The sequence below is a fragment of the Leopardus geoffroyi genome, chromosome C3 (genome assembly GCF_018350155.1).
Source record: "Leopardus geoffroyi isolate Oge1 chromosome C3, O.geoffroyi_Oge1_pat1.0, whole genome shotgun sequence".
Lineage (NCBI taxonomy): Eukaryota > Metazoa > Chordata > Mammalia > Carnivora > Felidae > Leopardus > Leopardus geoffroyi.
Genome location: NC_059338.1, coordinates 66,654,467 through 66,668,224, shown reverse-complemented (window position 1 = coordinate 66,668,224; position 13,758 = coordinate 66,654,467). Strand labels below are relative to the sequence as shown.

The 13,758-nt window shown below is 41.0% G+C and overlaps 1 protein-coding gene across 15 annotated transcripts in view; it reads right to left on the bottom strand.

Annotated features, from left to right (window-relative positions):
- Positions 1–13,758, bottom strand: part of CDC42BPA (CDC42 binding protein kinase alpha) — a 320,829-nt gene that overhangs the window by 32,318 nt on the left and 274,753 nt on the right. For all 15 annotated transcript variants that reach the window (XM_045453221.1, XM_045453229.1, XM_045453222.1 and 12 more), the window contains one exon: positions 888–993. In XM_045453221.1, the coding sequence (XP_045309177.1) occupies positions 888–993 (106 nt within the window). The remainder of the gene's footprint in view (positions 1–887; positions 994–13,758) is intronic.

Below are 13,758 nucleotides of genomic sequence, written 5' to 3'. Positions count from 1 at the left end.
CTACAAGGGGAACACCTGCATCTCATGTGGACTGATGACCTTCCCCTCAAAGTCCCTTCCAGCCCTAAGGGCTAAGACATGGAAACTAATACTAGAATTAAAATTAGCAACTATTTTCTTATCTTTTTCATAAGATACACCAGTAAATGAGATAGAAGGCACCGTTAAAGTGAGAAATCTCATTTGGTTAAAGAAGGTATTTTCCTGCACTATTCCCAAACAAATATAATGTGTCCCAATACATTTAAATCATTTTCATCTTAGAAGTCTCGGGGAAAATAAAGTGGTGTCCAGACAAATACACTTTGTTTTTGGTTTCAATGACCCCTGATCATTCATTTCTCAGAATGTGAGCTCCCCGAGGGCAGGCTCTGTCTTTTCTCCTACCCACGACTACATCCCCAGTGCCTAGAAGTGTGCAACAGGTATCCCATGAACATGTGATGGGTGGATCAATGAATCAATGAGTGGTGGGGAAGACTGCTGCTACAAATACTGGGAAGAAGTATCTTTTGAGCCAAAGTGGCACACATTTAGTATTTCTGAAAAGATACCGAACTGCGTACTTTTTAAGAATGAGTTCTCTTGTCAGGGAAATTAAACAAGGTCACAATTAAATGAACAGATTCAAGGAAACTGTCACGTCTTCTCTCACGCTCCAGGACCTCAAATTCATCCAAATAGTGAAACAAAGATGAATGAGACACATTTAAATAGATCTCCCCTGGAAGAGGTTCCTAGGGGCTGTCTATCTGGTTTCTCCAAGGTGCTCAGTTTATTACCTGTATTCCTGTTATATTTATATACCTTTTAAGGGGAATAAAGTTATTCGATTACAATTTAGGGAGTCAATGTTAGGACTCTAAAGTCAATCGGTTTGTTCTTACCTTCACAGGAACAGCCCTGTCTTATCAGACCCACCATCAGAGAGGTGCACTGGTGACATCTGGTAGGCGTTGTAAAAGATTTGACAAAAAACTGATGAGTCTTGCGCTGCAAAACAAATTGATAAAAAAATATATATATACCAATTATTAAGAACACCAATTACTTAAAGGATTTCCATAATGTGACTCCCTGGGCCCCACACGAGCTCCTAGAAAATATTCTAAATATAAGTGGGATGAATCATTTTCATTTCCCATATCGTTCTGTAATTTACGCTTTTCAAATATTTTTATTAGGCAATACTGAGCTAGGTGATGCTAAAAATAATATAAGAAGTTAAATAATCGTTCTTGAATGACATTTGAAAACCTAAAAACTGTGGCTTTTTTCTTTTTGCTCACAAAGTTTGAGTCAGGATTTTTACAAATTCTTCAAATTATCTTTCAGCAAAGAGTTAAGTGAAATGTCACATATTTATACCTTTACAAAAACAGAAATTTCATATGCTTTTATACCTTCTTTGGAAGAACAGAGTAACTGAAAATTCTCGTCCCTGCTACAAAACAAGTATTTTATTTTCTGGGACCAAGAACCAACAATATGCTTAACAAATCTGTTTCCTCCTATGGAAGCAGGTGGTATTACCTACCCTTCAGTAGACAAATACACACACACACACACACACGCACTATTCTAGAGAGAGAAAGATGGCAGCCGGAAACTTCTTATGGCAAATCCAGTAAAGTTCTCGAAGTCTTATCTGTTCTATCTGGCGGTAAGTCAACACAGACTTCAGCGATCTGGAACATGCCTCTCCTCTTCAAATTACCTCTCCGGAGTAATTAATAAACTATTTAACTCCTCTGTGTCTTGCTCTCCTCATTCTATAAAATAGGTTCAATAATAGTATCTACTTCATGGCGTGAACACGTGAACATAAAGCCTTTCAAACAGGGCTGGAGTAGAGTAAGCATTTAGAACATATTTATTTTTGAAAACAAATTTGACTATTTCTTTTTTATATTTGTGACTGATTTAAACTAGTAAGAACTTTATATTCCAATAATATGCAAATGCCAATGCAATCCTGTTTATAAAGTAGTCTTTATTTTATGAAACTAACGTATCTTATTAAAAAACTAAAGGGAGCATTCAAAGCTTTAAAATTTAAGTTAAAAATAAATTCTGCTCTTCTCAATATGTGATTTATACACCACAAAGGCTTCAAAGCAGCACTGGGGTCTGACGCAATTCCAAGTAGAACACAGACTACCTCTGTATTAACTCTAAAATTGATCCCGTGTGGACTGAGCCCCCACCAACAGACATTGTGCCAATAATTCATATACCTCATCTCATTTAATGGAGATAATACCCCCGTAAAGACGGATAATATTTCCTTGAGACTCAGAGAAAATAATCAGTTACTCATGGATATACAGTTAATGGCAGAGTTAAAATTCAAGCTGACGTGTCTGATTCTGTCATCTCGCAAGGTCTGATCATTCCAAAACATGTAGAATATGCTCCTTAAAAAACCCCCAAACCACGTGATACATAGTTAGGTCAAGAGCAGGGGCCTCAATGCCTGTGATAAAAATACAAGCACCTAGGGGCGCCTGGGTGGCGCAGTCGGTTAAGCGTCCGACTTCAGCCAGGTCACGATCTCGCGGTCCGTGAGTTCGAGCCCCGCGTCGGGCTCTGGGCTGATGGCTCAGAGCCTGGAGCCTGCTTCCGATTCTGTGTCTCCCTCTCTCTCTGCCCCTCCCCCGTTCATGCTCTGTCTCTCTCTGTCCCAAAAATAAATAAACGTTGAAAAAAAAAAAAATACAAGCACCTAATTTGTGAATATCATATAAAACCTTGCTCAATGTTTCTCCTGTATACCAATTTTTACTCTTAAGTTTTTGCTTTGTATTTTATTATTTTAATTTTAGAGAGAGCATGTGCGAACAGGGGAGAGGCAGAGGAGGGGGCACGGGGAGGGAGAGAGGGAGAGAGGGAGAGGGAGAGGGGGAGGGGGGGGGGGAGAGAGAGAGAGAGAGAGAGAGAATATTCCAAGCAGGCTCCACACTCAGCACGGAGCATGACATGGGGCTCGATCCCACGACCCTGGAATCATGACCTGAGCTGAAACCAAGAGTCAGATGCTCAACTGACTGAGCCACTCAGGCATCCCTTTAACTTTTTATTCTTTGGGGAACTATCCAGAATAAATTTTTTAGTATCTTCAAGTGTTTAAAATACGTTAAAATACAAAAGATGCCAAGTTGGTTTCCTGATTTGCTCTGGAGGCTTTTATCACGAGAGAAAAACTGATAAGCAGCTTAAGGTGGGGAACTTCATTCTTTTTTCTTCTAAGGGATAACAGACAGCTCGGAAATATCAGCAATAGTACTGTGGCCATGACAAATGTCACAGTAATTCTTCACAATACTCAAGAAATTGCTAACAAAACACATTGTAATTTTTTCAGAGATCCACTCAGGATGCCAGTATTTTAACTGCGTATGCTAGGAACGAGAAACAGTGCTTTAGCAGAGCACTATTTAACTGACCAGCGACCCAACTGGTAGGTGCTGATTAAATTGGGAAGGGATGGGAGTTACTGTAAAGAGTAAGGGCCCCATGTTTCACTGATCTCAACTAAGGACAGTATAAAGCAGAACATAATCAAAGATCACGATTCTGACGGCACTGACTCTAGGCATCACACAGCAGGATTCCGGCTTTGGTTTTGGTGGGAGTGAGAGGACCAGTCGCAGAAAGATACACGAATCCACCCCTAGGATCCAGCCTGCTTGGCTTCTGACCTTTCTAAGATCTCTTTTCCTGCGTCCTGGTCAGTATTTGATTTCTAATACTTCCCCAAAGGGTAGTTCGAGGAGGAAGGAAAGATGAAAAATTGTCTAGGAAAAGGGGCATTAAATCTAAAGCACGGGCCCAAATTAAGAGTTTTAGACTATGTGACAGTTTGGAGTAAAGGGAGAATTAACTATAAACTTGACTTTGAAAGAGGTGGACAGAAAGAAGGGCTCTTTTCTACTCCAGTTTTGTCCCTGTTGTAGACTTCAAGCTCCTCACTGGAGAAGGTAAAATGTCTTTAGCAGAAGCTGTGAGGACACAGTTGAACCATTTACGAACCCCGGTAAAAGCTTAAAACCTCCCTGTTGCTATGAAAATTTTACCACTGATAACAACAAGTCTTCACCTCTTACAAACCTTCCGTTTAAAACCAATTTTCAAAAAAAGCTCTTCCTTTCCCTTTAAACACTTTTACTTTGATATAATTATGGACATTCCTTCTTTTAAGAAACAGAGTAAATTTTACTTTGCGGGGAGGAACGTTAAGTGCACAAACCTTGTTAATATTTAGTCCGTGAAATATTATCAGAGAGCTTGGGGGAGGCCTCACTCTGGTTTTATTTTGCCTTCTTGTTTTTTCCCTTCATCCCGGCTGTTCTACTCCCCTCCTTCCCCATGGGATCTGGCACCCGGTGTAACTGGGTTTACACAGGCCCTTGGGTATGTACATATCCCGAGAAATTAGCTACTTTGTGCCGCTAGTGTAGATTTCACAGGGGCTCTAGTGAGCGCACCAGCCACACTTGATCCGTCTTTCTGCTACCACCCCTAGCAACAAGCGTCTCTACTGCGTTGCCGACTAGATCCGTAGAAAACTCTCCTGAATCCGTGAGGTTGCCGGCTGCTGTGCTGTACGTCCACTCCACAATGCCACGCCGCCCTCCAGAATGGGTGTATCATTTATACTCAAAAAAAAAAAAAAAAAAAAATTTTTTTTTTTTAAATGTTTATCTTTGAGAGAGGAAAGACAGGGCGCAGACAGAGAGGGAGACGCAGAATCCGAAGCAGCTGTGCCGACAGCTCAGAGTCCGACTCGGGACTTGAACCCGCACACCGTGAGGTCACGACCTGAGGCAAAGTCGGTCGCTTCCCCCACTGAGCCACCCGGGTACCCCGGATCGTTTACACTTCTACTAGCTGTGTGCGAAGCCATCTGTTTCTTCTTGTCCTTGAAGTTACCTTACGTAATTTTTGGCAATCTGGTGAGTATAAAGTGATAATAATTTTTAAAGGATTAATTTTTAATTTCTCCAGTTACTAATGAGATTGGACATTTCTTCACATGCTTGTTGACCATTAGGAGTTCCTTTTCTGAGAATTACTTATTCAGATCATTTGCCAGTTTTTCAACAGTTTTCTAATCTTTTCCATAGAGAGTTGCAGGGGTTTCATACATGTTCTAGAGGTTGATCCCATATTGGTGTTGCACATTGCAAATATCCTTTGCTAGATAGTCACCACCGAATAGCCCCTATTAACCAAGCTTTCACTGTACAAACATCTTTAATTTTGATGTGATAGAGTCCAGCAATATTTCCGTCTTACGTTTACGATTTGAGATCTTATTTTCATCGCCCAATTTCTCCACATGTTCTCCTATGCATGTTTTTTAATTGTTTAAATCAAACTAATACACAGTTTAAAAAGGAAAACAGTAGTATCACAATGCTTAGTCAAGCAGAAGCATCCCTCTTGCCCCAGGTCGTCCCTCCTAGAAGTGATTTCTTTTAACCCCTTCCAGCTGTTTGCCCCCTTCTGTAATGTATCTCCGTATTTCTGGCAAAAACAAAACCAAACCAAAACCCAAGCAAGAGCATACTGCGGTTTCTTGCTTTGAGACATTATGTGGACTTCCTGGAAGAGAAGGATTTGGCACTATTACACCTGCTGCTCTTTGTGTTTGGGGTCGCATTTTACATTTAATGTGTAAGTTATTGTGACCTTGGAATCATCAATGAGTCGAGAAGCATACTATAGTTGCATCTTTCCTGTGTAATCTTTTTATTTCTCTGAAATGAAGGACGTCCTCCGTCTTTCAAAGTTAATTTTCTAAGTCTTACTCATGAATCATCCCCAGATTCTCCAAAGGGACTGTAAAATGCCCTAGAATCGATTTACCACGTGAGGAAGGAAGCCTTCCAGACTCTTCTACCCTGTGTTCACCGACCTGAAGCGTCGTTCCTGGAGCCTGTTGCTTTCCTGCTCTGCTTTCGGCCACAGGCTTCAGTCTCTCAACCAACCCGTGTGGGATTCTCTCTCCTGTGGACCCTATGCCTTCTCTGTCTTCGTCTCCTCCCTCGTTTTGCTGGAATTCATTTCTTAGTGGTTTACTTAGAAAGCAGGGCCTGGGCGATACGCTTTTAGAAGATCCTGATTTTCTGAAAATGCTCATTTCCCTCTCAAAATTGATAAAACACTTGATGAGGAATCAAACATTCTCGCTTGAAATCATTTTACCTGACAACCGTTCTCTGCATTTTTCTGTTAACAAGTATGGTGCCAGTTCAGTTCCTGATCATTTGAACGTGATCTGTTTGATCTCTGGGTGGTTTACAAAAGTTCTCCATATTCTTGGTGTCCTGAAACATCACACAGTGATGTGCCCAGGAGGAGGTATCTGTCACCCACCGTGCTGGGAACTGGCAGGACTCTGCACACAGGAATCTTGCCCTTCGGTTACAGAAAGTGTATTATTTAGTACAATTTCCTTTTCTTTTTTTCTGTTATTTTACCGGAATTTTTTTGTTTTTTGGATATTGATTTCTCAAATGTTATTTTCTATCCATCCTTTTGCAATAAGTTTTAAGAGATTTTCTCAAATTTATGTCCCAACTCATCTAAAACATTTTTTAAATGCTTGTCCTATCGTTAACTTTCAAAGGACTCTTCCTGTTTTTCTAGTTATTCCTTTTTGTTCCTTCTGCATGGCACTGCCTCTTTATCCTTCAACGAAAATAGGAAATTTTTTGTTTCTTTGGATCTTTTTCTTTTGCTCGTGGATTTCCTAAAATATCTGCTGATCCTTGGGAATTTGTTCATATTTAAATGTAAATCAGTAAAAAAGCTTAGTGGAAAGTTTTTTGGTTTATTTTTGGGCAGTATGTGTGTGTATGTGCCATTGATAAGAACCCAGCTGTCTCTTTGGGATTCTCAACTGCCATTATCTGGAAGTCTTTTCTGGGCCATTCAATTTCTTCAGAGAATCCACTGAAATCCTCCAAGGAGGGGACGGAAGGAGGAAGCGATAAACCCATCGCCAACATTCTGGGAGCTGAGCAGGGGAAATGGGTTTTGGAGTCTTACCTTCAGTTTGCAGACTTTTGCAAAATCTCACTACTTCTAGTTTAACACCTCCCCTCTCTCACCAACCACTGAGCCTGGCGTCCCTCAGTCTGTGGTCTCTGGCTTGCTTATTCCACAAAATGAACATACTGCTGAGTTGGGGGGGGTAAGCTGTTGAGTTTTGAAAGATGTTCTAACGGTGCTTTCTGTGGATTCTGAACCAATTCCCCAATTCACTCTAGATTCCTCTTTTCACTCCTGTCCCTAAAGGTACCTGGTGCCTTATCATTCTGGTTGATCTGAAGCTTGTCCTCTCTGTATCCTTCAGGAAGGGCTTGCGGGAACAATATTTCTTGAGTTCTTGCATGTTCTGTGGTTTTTATTTTTCACGGGTGCTTTATTATCCTTAAAAAACCTAAAATCCTCAAAAATCTTTGATATTCCAAGCTCATCACGTTGTTACATTAACTACATGCAGTTTTTTGTTTATCAGTTACACCTCAATAAAGTTGTCAAACACAAAGTCACAAAGGCGGAAAAACCTTTGACTCACAATTTCCTCGGGCATCTTAAATGTTATCCGATTGTTTTCTGGTGTAGGGCTGCTACTGAAAAGTCTGATGAAAATTTCATTTTTTTTTCCTCCTTGAGTGACTTACTACTTTTTGCCTATGTGTCCAGTATTCTTCTTTTTCTTCAAAGACCAATAGTTTGCTGGAATGTGTTTTGTTTTGTCTGGGTTATTTTCTCAGTTATGGTGTCTGCCTCTGTCATAGGAGTTTCAAGTCTGCTTTATTTTATTTTTTGTTTCAAGTCTTTTTTTTTTTTTTTTTTAATTTTTTTTTTCAACGTTTATTTATTTTTGGGACAGAGAGAGACACAGCATGAACGGGGGAGGGGCAGAGAGAGAGGGAGACACAGAATCAGAAACAGGCTCCAGGCTCTGAGCCATCAGCCCAGAGCCCGACGCGGGGCTCGAACTCACGGACCGCGAGATCGTGACCTGGCTGAAGTCAGACGCTTAACCGACTGCGCCACCCAGGCGCCCCTGTTTCAAGTCTTTATTTCAATTCTAGTTAGATAACATATAGGGTACTCAAGTCTGCTTTATTTTGGAAAATCTTCTTGAATATAGATTTTCATATTTTCTGTTGCTTTCAGAGTCTCTTTCAGAGACTCCTATTATATAAACATTGGCCCCTCTTTGCCTTTCTTTTCTGTCCATCACTTTCCTCAAATCCTTTTTACCTTTCCCTCACTTTTCGATTAAAAAAAATCTCCTTTCCACCTTCTGTTTCTCATAAGTGATCTGTTGAGTTTATTTACTCCCAAATTCCTTACAGATCAGGCTGTATCCGGATTTCTGTCATGTCTTCTCAAATCTTGCATTCTCCAGCACTCATTTCTAAGTTTCTAGATTGCGATTTCCAATTTTTATTTCACAGCTTCTACTGTTCCCTCAATTTCTTCTGAAACACTGATTGCAGTTTTCACTGGTTTTGCAGACGGCCCTTTCTGGCACACTTCCATTTTTTGTGAAGATACAATGCCCGCTCTTCCCGTTTTGTGTGTGTGAGATTTGACTGTGACCATTTTCCGTTCCTCACTTTCAAGCGAAATGACTTTTCCTGTACGTCTATGAGGGTGGGGTGGGCCAGGGTAATTCTTCTAGCTCCATGCCTTTGACTCTCTTTTCTATCATTTTCATAAAATGATGTTTAAAAATGACCTGTGCTTTCTGAGCTCTTCCTCCCCACTCTCCTTCACTGTCTGGACCTTCTCTTTCCTTTCCTGTCTGGCTCAGTTCTGAACCAATCCCCGCCAGCCCTCCTTAGTTTGGGGCTGCCATCTGGAAGGACATTCTGACCAGCTGGTTCCGAGACCTTACAATCATAGCACTGGACCACCTTCTCACCGTGTTGACTCCTTTGCCCTTGGCTGCAGGAAGGAGTGGAGGCTGGAAACTCACTTCTGTGTCTTCTGTCTTTGAGATGCCCAGCAGCGCGTGCTCGTGCTTGTGGTTTTCTGGCTCTGGGATTATCATGAATCCCTCTGCTTCACCTCTGTTTTTTCTAGCACGATGTTTTATAACATGGGGAGTCTTCAGATGACTTTTTTTTTTTTTCCCCTATCAGTTTGAGTTTTGGAATTCATGGGAAAATCTTCTCATCTACTGTTCAGGTCCCATCTGTTTTTTTTTTTTTTTTTTTTTTTTTTTTTAAGTTTTCATATCTATTCAGTTGGTCTGTTTTCATGGAGAGATTTAAAAACCTTGCTGCCGTGGTGACCAAGTTCCCAGAATCCTCCATTCACTGGATTCTAAAGACTCACTGACACGTATTTTTCATCAAAATTTTTTTACATTGCATTTAAAAAGGTGGAACTGAATCACACTGGCACCTGTAATGCGTCATAGTATCCTACTGATAACAAGGGCACGTACACCACAAATGCTAAGAGACCACTCATTATTAAACTGCTTTGCCCCAACTTCTAGTAAGTTTGACCACCTTTTTATTTTCATTAAAAAAAAAAATTCTTTTATTTATTTGAGAGAGACTGAGACAGCATGAGTGAGGCAGGGGACAGAGAGAGAGGGAGAGAATCCCAAGCAGGCTCCAGAGCCTGATGCGGGGCTCAAACTCATGAAACCGTGAGATGGTGACCCGAGCCAATTCCAAGAGTGAGAGGCTTAACTGACTGAGCCACCCAGGCCCCCTGACCATCTTTTCAGTGTCAGTCATTTTGACTTTTCATCTGCTTATTCCTGGCTTTTGGCCAGTTACCTCAGGCACACTTCATTCTGTGGTTTGTAAGAGCTCTTGGTGCCTGTGGGTACTAACCCTCCGTCCTCTGCCCTGCGTTGCCCCACTATGCTGTCGGTATGATCAGTGTGGATCAAAATCTCCAATTTGTCTCTACCCTGCTTCTCCGAGTTCTCAGTTCTTGCTTCAGGTAGCGTGGGGCTTAACTGTCAGGCCCATACACATTCACAATCACGATCTTCTTTGTCTATTTTTCCCTTTGTTGGTATACACTGCCCCCTTTCATGCCCCTTGATGTTTTACACCTTAAACTCCACATCATGGTGTGTATCTGTGACGTCTACGTTCCTTTGCTTTACCCCCTGCCGCACACCTTTGCGTTCAGCCACGCGGCTTCTCGCTGGTTCTCGCGGTGCACTCACTCTGGAGAGCCAGCCGCCACGTAGGAAGGCTGCAGCCGTCATCTGGACAGGCCATGAGCATGAGCTGTCCGTCACCAGAGGGAGCCGTCCTGGACACGCAGCCGAACTTGCACACACCTGCAGCCTTGGCTGACAGCTGGCCACCCTCCACGGCAGACCCTTAGTGACAACTTCCCAGGGGAGCCCTTCTCAAATTCAGACCCACAAAACTGGGAGCGTCATAAAAACATCTTTTTTTAAGCCATTAGGATTTGAGACAATTCACTGCATGGTTATCAGTACCAGACCACCATGTTTTCTTCTCTTTTCTCTTTCCTGCCGTCATTCACTGAATAGCATTCCTTCTGCAGGTATGAAAATCACACATTTTATGTGTTCGTCTTCTGTTTATTTCTTCCAGCCTGCTGAGATCCACACTTGGGCTCACTTTCCTCATCAAGTTGCCAATACTTAAACGTTTACACGATACTACTCTGTCAGGTACTGTTCTAAGGTATTTACAAATATTAAGTTTCTTTAAAACTCCAAAGAATCCAGTGAAATGGGTCCTATGGTTGTACTCGTTTTCTGATGAGGAAATGAAGCGGGGAAAGGTACGTAACTCGCTTGAGTCCGTCCACCAAGACAGTCTGTGACGGAGCGGGGCGTGCAATTTGGGAGACCCTGCTGGGAACCTGCCACCGTAACGACCATGCCATGCTGTCTCCGCAGCACTTCCCAAGGAGAGAAAAATGCCTAACCATGTTCACCTCATCTGACCCTTACACTCACCTCCACTGTGTTTGTCTCGAACTTAATTCTGGACTGCTCTGAATCTGCATTTCCTTTCCCTTCCACTTTGTAGAGCGAGGGTCCTTATGTTTGTAGATCACAGGAAAGTTCTCTGAGATACCTAGTCACCCTATTTCCCAAATCTCTCACAGCGGCCATGTGGCTTTATCCATCTTTTTTGATGGAGTACTTCCTCTAAGAATACTTACTTTTCTGTCTTCCAGTTTTACTGAGAGATGACTGACATAAAACATGTCAGTTTAAGGTGTCTACCACAATGGCTTGGTGGATGTACGTAGTGCAAAATGATCACCGTAAGTTAACATCCATCGCATCACCTCATATAGTTGCAATTGTTTTTTTCTTGTGAGGAGAACGTTTAAGATCTACTTTCTTAGCAAGTTTCAAATATACAATACAGTGTTCTTAACTAGAGTCACCATGCTTTCCATCCATCCCCAGAACTTACTTACCTTATAACTGGAAGTCTGTACCTTTTAGCCTCCTTCAGCCATTTCCCTAATTTCCCAGCCCCACCTCCGGCAACCAATATGTTCTCCATTTCTGTGGAGTTCAGATTTTTAAGATTTTACACATAAGTGAGATCATACAGTATTTGTCTATCTCTTATTTCACTTAACAAAATGCCCTCAAAGTCCACCCATGTCACGTTGTCACAAATTGTAAGACTTTCCTTTTTCCTATGGCTGTGTAATATTCCAGTGTGTGTGTGTGTGTGTGTGTGCATGTGCCACATTTTCTTTATCCGTTCATCTGTCAACAGACACGTAGATTATTCCCATGTCTTGACTACTGTAAATAATGCTGCACTGAACATGGGGGTGCAGGTATCTCTTTCAGATAGTGATTTTGTTTCCTTCAGATAAATGTCCTGAAGTGGAGTTGCTGGACCGCATGGTACTTCTATTTTGAATTGCATGAGGAACCTCCATGCTGTTTTCCACAGTGGCTGCACCAATTTACATTCCCACCCACAGTGCACGAGGGTTCCTTTTTCTCCATATCCCCGCCAACACCTGGTATCTCTTGTCCTTTGGATGACAGCCATCGTAACAGGCATGAGGTGATATCTCACTGTCATTTTGATTTTCATTTCCCTGACAATTAGTGATACTGAACACCATTTTATGTAGTTGTTGGCCATTTATTTGTATATCTTCTTTGGGAAAATGTCGATTCAGGTCCTCCGCCCATCTTTCAACTGGATTACGTTTTTGGTTTTTGCTATTGCATTGTAGGAGTGCTATTCTATTTTGGATATCAACCCCTTACCAGATACATGATTTACAGTATTTTTTCTCATTCTGTAGGTTGCCTTTTCATGTTGGTAATGGGTTTCTTTGCTGTGAAGTTTTTCAGTTTGATGTAGTTCCACTTCACTGACTTTTGCTTCTGTTTCATTGTCTTTGCTTTTGGTATCAAATCCAAAAAGTCATCGGGACGCCTGGGTGGCTCAGTCAGTTAAGTGTCTGACTTCAGCTCAGGTAGTGATCTCGCGGTCTGTGAGTTCGAGCCCCGCGTCGGGCTCTGTGCTGACAGCTCGGAGCCTGGAGCCTGCTTCAGATTCTGTGTCTCCCTCTCTCTCTGCCCCTCCTCTGCTCACTCTCTCTCTAAAATAAATAAAAATTAAAAAAAAAAAATCCAAAAAATCACTGCTAAGCCCAGTGCTCAGGGAGATTACCCACTATTTTCTTCTAGGAGTTTTGTGGTTTCAGGTCTTACATTCGTTTTTAATCCATTTTGAATTGATTTTTGTGTATGGTATAAGAAAGTGGTCCAGTTTCATTCTTTTGCATGTAACTGTTCAGTTTTCCCAATATCATTTCTTGAAGAGATGATCCTTTCCCCATTGTCTATTTTTGGTGCCTTTGTCATAAATTAATTGATCATATGTATGTTCAATAAACAGGCATATGCATATTTATTTCTGATCTCTCTATTCTATTCCACTGATCTATGTTTCTGTTTTCATGCCAGCACCATACCATTTTGGTTACTATGGTTTTGTAACACAGTTTGAAATCAGGAAGTGTGACGCTTCCAGCTTTTTCTTTCTGAAGATTGTCTGGCTGTTCAGGGGTCTTTTGTGGTTCCATACAAATTGTAGCATTGTTTTCCTTATTTCTGTGAAAAATGCTGCTGGAATTTTGATAAGAACTGTATTGAATCTACAGATTGCCATGTACTAAAGACACTTTAACCACATTAAGTTCTCTAATCCATGAACACAGAATATTTTTCCATTTATTGGTGTCTTTTTAATTTTTTCATTAATGTCTGATAGTTTTCAGTGAACAGATCTATCTCCTTGATTAAATTTATTCCTAGGCATTTTATTCTTTTCCATGCAGTTGTACATGGGATTGTTTACTTAATTTCCTTTCCGGTAGTTTGTTGTTAGTGTATACGAGAGTTTTTCAATGAGGTTTTTTTTTTTTTTTTTTTCAATAATAAACTAAGTTCTTGTACACATGAAAATATTTTTAACTTCCTCTCATAGTTGATATTATAGCTGGGTTAATATTTTAGGGTTCACAGTTCTTTTCCTTCTAACACTTTGAACTTTCTCTCGATCTGTGATATCCTTAAATTTGACTATAATGTGTCTCAGTGTGAGTTTTTAAAAATCTATTCTCTCTAGCACATAATGATGTATTTCGATGTGAGGTTTTTCAGCTTTAAGTGCTGGAAAATTTTAGGTGATTTATTTCTTCCAGTACTTCTAACTCTGTATTTTTTTCTTT